Source organism: Molossus molossus, unplaced genomic scaffold, assembly GCF_014108415.1.
Source record: "Molossus molossus isolate mMolMol1 unplaced genomic scaffold, mMolMol1.p scaffold_m16_p_8, whole genome shotgun sequence".
Taxonomy (NCBI): Eukaryota; Metazoa; Chordata; class Mammalia; order Chiroptera; family Molossidae; genus Molossus; species Molossus molossus.
The window spans coordinates 79,437,701-79,450,047 of NW_023425402.1; the positions used below are offsets into that span (position 1 = coordinate 79,437,701).

At 41.0% G+C, this 12,347-nt stretch overlaps 1 protein-coding gene across 4 annotated transcripts in view; it reads left to right on the forward strand.

Moving 5' to 3' along the window:
* Positions 1-12,347, forward strand: part of TPD52L1 (TPD52 like 1) — a 72,805-nt gene that overhangs the window by 46,034 nt on the left and 14,424 nt on the right. For all 4 annotated transcript variants that reach the window (XM_036248644.1, XM_036248641.1, XM_036248643.1 and 1 more), the window contains exon 3: positions 8,398-8,546. In XM_036248644.1, coding sequence (XP_036104537.1) covers positions 8,398-8,546 — 149 coding nt within the window. The remainder of the gene's footprint in view (positions 1-8,397; positions 8,547-12,347) is intronic.

Genomic DNA, 12,347 nt, shown 5'->3' on the forward strand with positions numbered 1-12,347 from the left:
GAGTAGTGTGCTCCTTTGCAGAAGAATAAAGCTCTGGGGAGAGAGAGGAGAGCTGAAGGTGGGCTTCCTTAGATCTTAGGTAGTTGTTGGGGTGTCTGGACTCAAAGACCAGGAGGATGCTTGGCTCATCACGAATACGGCCCTCTGTTCAAGCCTTTTGCTTGCAGCGCCTACTGCACCTTAAACACTTTGCTAAGGAGTGATTATATTATAACAGGAAAAGGCTGGACACGGGGAACTTCCCAAGTGGAATAAGCAGCAGGGCAAGAGGGGTGAAGCCAGAATCCGTTTCCCACTCTGAATCCCAGGCTCGGGGCCGGGAGTTCCTGGTTCATGGGGAAGCAAGGTTTGCCCCCTTCTGCAGGCTGGGGACAGAGCCTTGAGCTCCACCTTACCCTCAGCCCGCTTTGTTCGTCCAGCCTCCTCCAGCTCTAGTGTCTGACAGTGTGTGTTCACGACAGTTCATAACACTGAAAATGTTTCAGGAGCTTTCCCAAGACACACCGTAAAATAACTTTATTATAAAATAAAAGAGCAGCTCTTCCCTCTGGTGCAGCAGAAATTGTTTTCGTAAGTACAGTACCTCAAATCGAAGAGTCTGCTTCTTTAGCTGGGTTTGCCTGTGGCCACTCATCCAGAACCACTCAGTTCACTTCAGATGGGCCACATGTTCCAGGGTGCCAGTCAACCTGGACTGAGAATGTTCCAGATCCACATTTTCTTAAAGCCTGGAATTCTACTTCCAGACCTGTTCATGTCGATTGTAGTGTCCAAAAGTTATATTCTGTAGACCAGTATAAGCTAACTGATTCTATGCTAAAATTTAACTCCTTCATTTACTAGTCCAAGTTCAGATACAATCTCTGTAACAGACCAACTTTTATAAAATGACTTGTTTTTTCTGGGTTCTGGGATCACTGGGTTGTACATACACACATATATCTATGTGTTTTTTGTGCACTCTATATTTTCTAGATGTTCAACAGTGAGTATGTATTAATTTTATAATCAAGAAAAAGTAAGCAAGCCTGGAGACCCCATGAATATAAATAGCCAGCCATGCTTTCAGAAATTTCTTTCTATTTGGCCACATTAATAAGTGCATCTCATTCCTAACACTTTTTGAGCCTGACTTCTGAGAATAACACCAGACTCCTGTCCTCGTGTTCAGGTAACCGGGATGCGTGTTTTCCCCCTCGGAATGCATTGGCCTCCATGCTTGCTGCCTCTCTTTCCTGGATTCCTCAGACATGAGGAAGGGTTGCATCTTGCCAAAGGTAGCATCTCGACTCCCAGGGGCACAGCTGTAGCCCAGGCCCAGTGGGAGGCGAAGGAAGTGAGTCTTGGCTGTTTTCCCTCTTCACATTTCCCCTTCTCCTCCCTCCAGCTCAGCCACCTCTGCTTTGCTCATCCTTTTCTTAGATCTGTTTTCCATGCTGTTCTCTAAGTACTGGTGGGAGCACACCTGCTCGCTCTCTCTCTCTCGCTCTCTCTCTCTCACACACCTGCTCTCTCTCTCTCTCTCTCTCACACACACACACACACACCAGATCTTTTCAGAACATACAGATATTCAGGTGCTAGGATTTAAGTATAATGAGGCTACACAGAGAACCACCTCAAGTGCCCCATATCTGGCCTCGTGAGGAACTGAGACAGCTTGGAAACAGCTCAACTTCTCTGCCTCAACTCTCCAAACATTCTTGCTGGGCCCCTGGCCACAAGCAGTCCCTCTCTCTGTCTGAGGAAAGATCCTACTGAGTGGGCGAGCCACCTGGGTAACAGAGCACCTCTCAGTCCTGCCTATCAGATTATCTTTGAGTCCGGCAATATGCTCTGGTCATGATCTAAAGCCAGACCTTTGTGTACAAGGACTTTTTCCTCTGGCTGCTTTGCTTAAAAGGGGTCTTGGGTGTGCCAGGAGTCCGGTCTCCTCTTCAATACGCTCCTCTCCCTGGTTTCCAAGGCTTCCCTTGCTGTCTTCTGCCTCTGCTGGACCACTCCCCACTGGTTTATCCTGCGCTGTTCTTTATGTTCCCCTGAGACTCCCTGTAGATGAGGGGGAAACGCCCAATTTCATTCACCCACACCACCAACATATTGTGTGCTCACCAAGTGCTGGCCATAGGAAGACCTGTCTTCATGCTGGGAGACATGCAACAAACCAATATTGTCCAAAAGGCTACATCTTAGACAAAGTCTGCATTTTAAAAGAGAAATGTGTTGTTAACACAATTTAGTCTTTAGTTCATGATTGTAGCCACTCAATATGTGTGTTTTTAAAAGTTCCTTCAGTGGGAGAAGGTGGAGGGAGGTACAGGGGGGATAAAGGTGATGGATGGAGACTTGACTTGGGGTGGTGAACACACAGTACGGTGTATAGATGATGTGTTGTGGAATTGTGCACCTGAAACCTGAATAATTTTGTTAACCAGTGTCACTCCAATAAATTCAATAAAAAAGGGGGAAAAAAACCTAAAAAATTGAAATAAATAAAAGCTCCTTCAATATGTGACCAATATCAGCTCTGATCTGGTGAGTGGTTTGTGTATAGCAGGTGCACAATAAGACTTAAGATTAACTTGAATTATTTTATAGTTCCAAGAAATATTTGTATTTGTAAATACCAGAAGTAGACTATGCCTTTTTACAAGCTTATCAATATGTTAAATATATTGTGTCAGAGATTTGTTCTCCTTCGCCTTGTTACCAGTTGTTCCTGACATCTCTGAGGTCTCTGCACATTTTATTCTGTGGTTTCTTTTTCTCTGTTTCCCTTTTTAAAATAAACTTGCTCGATATTTCTGTGCTACTAACATCCTACTCCCACTTTTATTTCACTGAGTTGCATTTTACGCTTAGTCTTCCATAAGGTGACTTGGCTTTTGAAAAGGATGAAGTGTTGGCATTGGGACTATAAATTTGTGTTATACAACAATCAAAAACTGTCAATGTCCCTCAATAAAATGACTCAAGAAAAATGGGTATTAATAGGACTAGGGAAAATACCAGACAGCATTATAAAGTAGACAGAGCCTGTGTTCGGGCTCGCTCCATCCTCTCTTGGCTCTTCTCCCCTTGGATGTGCGGTTCCCCAGGAAGAATGCACAGTGCCTTCAAGCTCCTGTCTCTTAGACTCACAGACGCAGTTCCTCCTTCCAAAACCTTTGTTCTTTCTGGACTAAGCTAGTAAGCACCTAATGTATTCATAGCCAGTAGTGTCTTATTGTAACATTCTTCTTTATTAGTCAGGGTTCTCCAGAGAAACAGACCCAGAAAGATGTGTATATGTATATGGAAAGAGATTTATTACAAGGAATTGTAGGATCTGTAGTCAGCAAGCTGGCGACTCCTGGAACCAAAGGTGTAGTAGCTCCAGTCTGAAGGCTGGCAATCGTGAGCCCAAGAAGAGCTGATGGCACAGTTTGAACCCAACGGCAGGAAAAAAAAGCTCCGCAGTGTCAGGCAGGAAGAGTTTCCTCTTACTTGAGTAAAGTTCAGCTTTTTAGTTGTACTTGGGCCTTAAGCTGTTTGGGTGAGGCCTACCAGCTTTGGAAGGGCCATCTCCTCAACTCCTCCTACCCATTCAATGTTAATCTCCTGCAGGAGCACACAAACCTGGAATAATATTTGGCCAAATGTCTGGACGCTCCACGTGCCCGGACACTCCACATGCCCCAGTCAAGTTGACACAAAATTAAGCAACCACCCCTCCCAGATGGTAACTGCATTTTAATCTTTGTTCTTCTGGATTAAGTAGCCAGGAGAAGAGGCAGGCCTTGAAGCCCTGTGTGCAAGAGATCAAATACTCTTAGTTAATAGTTTGTCAAAGTATTTCTATTTTTTAAATTTAAGTTAGATATTTTTGTAATATAGAAAAGTAAATTTTTATTCTTCTCATAAATTTCATATTAAGCTAATCATTAATCAGGATTAGTTAATTTGTGTTTTTATTTAGATAAATTGATATAACATAAAATTAACTATTTTAAACTGAACATTTCAATAGCATTTACACTTACAATGTTGTGTAACCACCACCTCTATCTAGTTCCAAAACATTTCATCATTCCTAAAAGAAACCCCATACCTGTTAAGCATCTGCTCCCCACTTTCTCTTCTTCACCACAACCACCAATCTGCATTCTGTCTTTGTAGATTTACCTATTCTGGACATTTTATACAAATTGAATCAGTTTATGACCTTTTGTGTCTGGTTTTTTTTCACCAGTGTTTTTTGAGGATCATCTATGTTGTAGTATGTCTCAATACTTCATTTCCTTTTATGGCTGAATAATATTCGTGTGTGTGTGTGGCAATTTGTTTATCCATTCCTCCTTTGATGGATATTTGGGCTGTTTTCACCTTTTGGCTATTGTGAATAATGCGGTCATAAACATGCATACACATGTGTTTGTTTGAATATCAATTCTTTGGGGATAGACCTAGAATAGTGTGCAGTGACTAGGTCATAGGTAATTCTATGTTTAACTTTTGAGAAAATGCCAGATGGTTTCCACAGTGACCAAACCAACATTTCCACCAACAATGTACAAGGGCTCCAATATCTTACAAGGTACTTACAATATAGCATTTCCATTCTACCTGCATAAGAATATCTGGGGGTGCTTGTTAAATAATGTATGTCATCTGGCCCCAACAAATTTAACACATCAGAATCTCAGGGCATCAAAAAGGGAATACATCTGGAATCTGCTTTTTAAATATGCTATCTGAGTGAATTTTATGTAAACTGAAGTTGAGAACCGCTGGTGTAACCCAAAGTATCTCCTTAGTCAAATGAGGGATTGAATTTCCTCATGATTGCCATTTAAAGCATTGGTGATGAAAACCTTCCTGTTAGGGCAGGACTTTTTCAGTCCTGCAAGTTAATATAATTTAAGATTATATATATATATTTTTCACTTCTGGGATCTGCTTAATAGATTTTTGGCATATATTGAGATCACTGATAAATATAGTAAAAGCTGTACAAAATGTCTTACATTTTATTGAAATGGAGAGAATTTCATTATTGAACGTGAGAATAAACCCAACTGAATAACCGGGTTTGGTTATACATCTTTAGAAGTCTCTTTGCCACAAATGCCTTTTAACATGTGCTTTGATTAAAAAAAAAAAAAATTATTAGATGTGGGACTTTATATTTCTTTCTTTAGGATGATATTTGGTAAACTGGTCACCTCACTGTTTCCCACTATTTGGGATCGAGGATTTTATTAGAAAATTATATACCTTTTACTTACTCTCCCCAAATAAATGATAAATATTCTACTGCCCCCTCCAATTTTGAATACATTTCTGGGGTTCCATAGATAAGAAGTTGTGAATATCAAGGTGGTTAAACCTCTTTCTCTAATCTATAATTTCTTTCTGCAAGTTAATAATGTTCCCGTTTTTATTACACAGTGAAAACTATAATGATACCTGATGTATTTAAAAACAAAAACAATAAAAAAGACTCCCAGTAATATCAGTCACTCGAAACATATTTATCTGAAAGAAAGCAGGAAAGGCCTTTCGAATATAGAATAAAAGGCTGACATGTAGCCAAAGCATTTTCTTTGGTAAAGGGTAGTCAACCTGAAGAGTTATTAGGCAGATTAAATGCAGAAAGACACACTAACAAAGATGAAAAAGGGGAATAGAATGATAGCAAAAGAATAAAAGGATTTAATATTTTAAATAACACTGTGTTCTCACTCAATGGAGACAGTAAAAGTATTATCCCCTTTAGTGGTCTCTGGGTGTAATCCTTTCGTAGTGATGAGTATACGTTCACATACTGAAGAAGACACAGGCTCCACAGGGATGTAGATTACAGCATAGGGAATATAGTCAATAGATAACTCTGTACGCTACCAGGTGGATACTGGGAATATTGAGGGGAACAAGTTTGTAAAGTTCTAACCACTATGCTGTATACTCAAAACTAATACAAAATAATACTGAATGTAAACTGTAATTGAAAAATAAAAAAGAACATATATGCATAGATGCGTAACCAATGGACACAGACAATAGTGTGGAGAAGGCAGGAGTGGGCCGGGAGCAGGGAGGAGGGGGTTATGCGGGGAAAGGGGGGAACATCTGTAATACTTTCAACAATAAAGATAGAAAAATAAAAAGAAAATTTAAAAAGAATGTTAATATAAAAGAAAGAAAGCACAAGGTTTGATCATAACATGTTTATGGAAAGTATAATTCATTTTAGAAAGAGTTTCATGGGCATAAAAATAAATGTTCCATGTATGTAAAAAATGGATAATGTTAAATTATGAGGACACTTTACTGATGTTAAAAACCCAAGATACTGTTATTTTCTACTGTAGTATTTCATCTGCAGAAATACTGATTCAATATTTCTGACTGTTTTGCTTAAGTTACTATTTGTGTATATGAATGTTCACAGTACTATTCCTGTTTGTTCACCACTGGGGCAAAATCATTCTTGCACTCCTAGAAAGATGACTTTTTGCAATGTTAGATGTCTTTCTTGAGGTGCTTTTCTAGCAGCTGTATCTCTGGTGACCCAAGGAATGCATTTGCAAAATGACTGATGGGGTTAGTGATGCACTTTGTGGTCAGAAGTAGGTGATACTTTGAATGTAAATGAGACACAGCTACTCCATTATTTAAAAAACAACAACAAAACTGTTTATTGATTTTTAGAGAGGGGGGAGGGAGAGGAAGAGAGAGAAACATCAATGTGAGAGCGCATCATTGCTCAGCCGCCTCCTGCACTCCCCTCATCTTATTTTTAAATAAGAAAAATAGTATGGTGTTAGGCTTTTGTTACCTCCATGCCTGTGGAATGCTAAGGGAATCCTAATGACTCTCTTCTGGCTTCACACAGAAAATCACAAGTATTTATACTTTTTAGAAAACAAAGATGTAATTTTAAGAAATTCTACAAGGGCAATACATTATAACATTCAACAACCAATTAGAAACAAAAACTTCGTGAAGGTTCCAATTTATTTTCATGGGATATAGCAACTCTCTAAAATCTTGGTGTTTTACAGAACTCTGTTAGAAATTACATTTGCAAGACCAATAGTATAATGCTGAAAGAGGAAACATGTCCATACAAAGCCTTGTACGTGAATGTTCATAGCCGCTTTATTTGCATTAGCTAAACCCAAATGTCCTTCAGTAAGTGAATAGATTAAAAAACTGTGGTATATTCATACAATGGAATACTGCTCTGCCATAAAAAGGGAAAAACCATTGATAATGCAGCAACAGGAATGAATCTCAAATAATCTCAAGTAATTAGGTTGAGTGAAAAAAAAAAAAAAGGCAAGCATGAGTATATCCTGTATGATTCAATCCATGTAAAATTCTAGAAAATGCAAAACAAATTCCAGTGAAAGAGAGATCAGTGGCTTCATGGGGGAATGAGGAGAAGGAGGGAGGAATTACAAAGAGGACCTAGAAAACTTTTGAAGGTGATGCATTGATATGTTCACTATTTTGATTGTGGTGATGACTTCACAGGAGTATACATATGTCAAAACCTACATTTTGTACACTTTACGTGCGTAGTTTATTGTATGATCATTACATGTCAATAAAATTGTTAAAAAGAAGAAGCAACACAAATCTCTCTTTTACATACATCCTCTCCTACCTTGTTCCTTCCTTCCTAATGCACTAGCTTGGTAAGATCAGCGCCTGCTAGATCCGTGCCTGTATCGATGCAGCTGTGTGTTGTGACCAAAACTAAACAAGCAACACTGACTAGTGACACTCGAAAAGAAGTTGTTTATAAAATAAGGCCTACCGCCCAGCCAGTGTGGCTCAGTGGTTGAGCGTCGACCCACAAACCAAGAGGTTGCTGGTTTGATTCCTGGTCAGGGCACATGCTCAGGTTATGGGCCTGATTCCCAGTGGGGGGCATGCAGGAAGCAGCCAATCGATGTTTCTATCTCTCCCTCTCCCTCCCTCTCTCTCTCAACCAATAAAGAAAAGAAACTTAAAAATAAGGCCTACAGTACAAAACCAACTTTTTGTTCAGAAATTAACTCTGTGTACAATTTTAGAAAAATGTTTCAAAGATTAGAAACCAAAAAATTTAAGTCACGGGCTATTTCCCAGTAGAATACAGGTGATTTTTATTTTCTTGTGTATATTTTGCTGTAGACCTAAATTTTTCGCAAGGATCAATGTTTACTTTTATAGTCCTTAAAATTTTAAAATCTATTTCTATTTCTAAATATTAACCTATCACCTCTACAGGATGTTTGTGCTGTAGCCCAGCGTGGGCTGGGTAAGCCAGGGGATGCCAAGGCTGCTTTGTGGCAGAGCCCTCTGGCCAGGTGCGCATGGCGGCGGGTCTGACATCTTCTCCCACCACTTCCCTTTTACTTGTAGCTGGAAGACGAAATTACAACATTACGACAAGTTTTATCGGCGAAAGAAAGGCACCTGATTGAGATAAAGCAGAAACTCGGCATGAACCTGATGAATGAGTTGAAGCAGAACTTCAGCAAAAGCTGGCACGACATGCAGACCACCACCGCGTAAGTGCATTGGCAGGTCGGTGACCGGCCCGTAGCCCGCTGCCTGCCGCTCTTTCTTCTTCCACAAGGCTGACTTGGTACTGTGGTTAGAAAGAAATGCTTTCTCTAAAAGTAGAAAAAAACATACCCTCAATAATTGTTACAAATATTGCATGTGATGCATACGCCACAAAGTAGTAGTTTTTTATGACATTAAACTTTGTCCACTAAAATTCTATTTCCACCCTGACTGCTTTTATGGGATTGCAAATTTAAATGTTTTTCGCTTTGTTCTATATTTTTAAGCACTTGTTAAATACGTATACTTTTTTCTTTATGTTTTCTCATAAAATTGTAAATGGACGCGGAGAGGCCTGGTGGTAGGAAGAGGTCCCAGTGATGGATGGCAATTATTTCAGTTTTGCTGGGGGCCGACTTTGCCTGCTGGCTCCTGAGAACTACGGTCTAAGACCTTCGTTCCTGGTGAAGGTGCCCTTTGTTTGAGGAGTTGGATCCAAAAGGAGCCTACTGTTTCTCCACTGCGGTTCCTTTAGTTCCCAGGTGAAGGAGAATGTTCTACCCCCATATAACACCTTAGCAATCCTATGGGCTTCTATACTTGCACCCCAAAGGCTCATCCAGACAAGGTCAGGGCACAGAGTAGGGCAGGATGGAGCCAGGGAGCCCAGCAGTTTATCTGCAGAGGCTAATCGACCTTCCCCCACCTGGTAAGGACAAATATAGAAGAGGTTAACACACCACATATTAATGTCATACATTTAAAATACATATTGCAACACCATAGGAAGAGTCTCCTGAGAAGCACAGCTAGATTTTAAGCAATAAATTGAATGAGCTGATCTGCTAGTAGTTTGGCCTATGTCCTCGCACTCTGGTGACCTATACCAATGAATGGTCCTGACAACATGAGGCAGAACAATCTCCAATTCCTAGGGTCTGGTCACCTCTGTATTTAATCCAGGTCTGAGGCTTCATGTCACATTGGCCTGAACTTCATTCTGAGTGTAAGAACCAGGCTGGATCTTTCTGCTCGGCCTTCCTAACCACGTGCAGGGATGAAATACCAAATGCAGGGCCAGGCTATTCTGCTGCTGAAGGGAGGGAGGGAGATGGGCAGAGGGCGCCTCAAGTTTGCTGAAGGTGTGATGGGGGCAGGGTGGGAGGTGGGGCAGTGAGGAGAGAGACTGATAGTCCTGTTGAGACATGGAATTGGAGCAGGCAGGTTCCAGGAAGGCTTTTGGCCTCTTCACATGAACATGTAGCTTGTATTTTTCCCATGTTTGAAAAACAAATTGGTTTTATACTCAGGCATCTTACTTGGTATCCAGTTTATGCTGAATGAATAGAATAGATGTATTCCCTGGGGTATGGAGTTTATAGTCTGCTCGTGAAAACGGCATTTTGCTTTTGTTTTTGTTTATCTTTTACGTTACTACAAATTACATGTGAAAAGATAAGTGTGAAATACAGGGTATTGTCGGGTTGGAAAGCAGATTGAACCTTGCTGGGGTCCCAGGGAAGGCTTCCCGAGGAAGAGATGTTTAAGCAGAACTCTGAAGGGTGAGAGGGATTCTCAAGCCGGGGGGGCCGGAGGAGCCTCCTGGGGGAGGCAATCCGGTTACGTACTGTTGTGGAGATGGCAGGAGAAGGGGCCTTGCAGCATCTGGTAATAGAGTTATTCTTTATCCACAGGCAACAGAAAGCTAATAAAGGGGTCCTGACAGTTCATTCATCCAACAACTTTAATGAGTGTCTACTCCTAGGCATTATTACCCAGAGGCTAATTTAAACACACAGGATATAGGCTTCAAAGATGGAATACGTTCCTGCTCTCTTTGGGTGCTGAAAGGCAAAGGAGCAGCAAACAAGTAATACAATAAACAAATAAGGAAATATCAAGAAGTGCTATGATGAAAATAGTGTAGGGTGGTGTTCTACTGGGGGAGATGGAGGCAGGGGAGAAGCTGCTGGCATTGGGTACCAGTGAGTCCCATTGAGCTGAGACCTCAATGATGAGAAACATCCTCTCGTGATGATCTGAGGAAGAGCTTTCAGGCCAAGGCAAAGGTTTCTGCGAAGACCCTGAGGCCACAACTAGCTTTACAGGTTTCGGGAGCCCAGAGAAATTGCTGTGTCTGCAATGTAGTGAGACGAGAGGGGTCAGAGCCTCTGGGGCCTCCCAGGCCATGGGGACGAGTGGAGATTTTCTTCCAAGGGTTCAGGATCCTGTTAGAGAGTTTGAAGCAGGAAGTGACCTGTTCTGAATTATCTCTTAGAAAGATCACTCCAGTTACTTTGTGGAATATGGATTGTGGGGAAGCAGGAGTGGAAACTGGAAAGTCATTTAGGAGGCTATTGCCATAGTCCAGGTGGTGATGATGGTTAGGGAGAGTTGTGGACAGGGAGGGGACAGGATTTGGAGGCCAGGCCAATGAGATTTCCTAGTGGTTGGGAGGTGGGGGATGAGGGAAATAGAAGGATCAAATGCAACTCTTAGGTCTTTGACTTGGGCTACTGGGCAAGTATGGGCACTGTTTACTGCTATGGGAATATAGCGTTGTGGTGGGAATGATGGGAATAGAGCATGGACTGTAGACTCCAGTGGCTTGGACTGAAATCTAGGCTTTCCTGCATCTGCATATTGAGATCATATTGGTACCTATTTCCTAGGAAGTAAGGATTCAATGAGTTAATATTTGTGTAGCATATAGAACCATGTCTGACACTTCGTAGGCATGTTCACTGTTCTGGATAAGATAGAGACAGATCTGTTGGGGAGACCCAAGATGTGTTTTGGCTATATGAAGTCTGAAATACCCAGTAGAGAAATGAGTTTATAGACCAAGAGGACAACTTGGAGGAAAAGTCAAGGAGAGAGATGAATATTTGGGAGTCATCTGCATACTAAAGTCTTGAAAGGTATAGGACTGGATGAGATTTCCTCAGAGATCATTTTATAAATACAGATGAGTGTGGATTCACTAACCTTTAGGGATGATATGAACTTTGCTTTGTAGGAAAGAATCAATCCCTTTTTTAAGAGGGAGGCATTCACCTACCAACAGTATAATTTTGGGAGAGCAGCTTCCTCCCACCCTTTTCTTTTTTGGCTGCTGACGGAAGGGAAAAAGTCTTAATCATGTGTTGGGATGGAGGGGGATAACAGAATCTATTTTCTTCATTAATGAATTAGATCCCTGTTGTTAGGGTCCATGATACTCCTTCCAGGACAAGCTCTACCCCCTCATCCAATAAACATTTTGATGTGAGGGAATTGGGGTGGGGTTGGGTGGGTAGAATTAGATTTTAAAGCACTAAAAAGAATTTTAGCTGTCAGAGAATTGCCAGTGACTACCAGAGGCAATACTTTGCATACTGATTAGGCAATCATGACCTATTTAGTTTGATTTATAATGAGAAGAAAATCTGTGGTGTGGTAATGAAAGATCTTGGCATATTTTAGTCTGTGGTAGGATCCAAATTGGTAATAGGACTGGGTGAGTTGGAATAATTACAGAGCAGACTGAAATTATTTCCTTTCTAAAAAGATAACCATACAATGGCAGGTCAAGACATCGCCTGTGTCCAGTGTTTGTTGTTGCTGCTGTTTTTGTCATAGTTTTTTATCTGCCTTGATTTGAGAGAATCTAAGCAGACACAAAATATTCCCCTATTATTCTTTTTTAATGATCTTTGCTGCTTTTTGTTGTTGTTGTTGTCTTTAGGCTTCAAGGAGGCATGGGGGATGTGTGTGGCTTTGGGGTCTAGCTGTGGGGAGGCCACTGGAGGAGATATTGAATT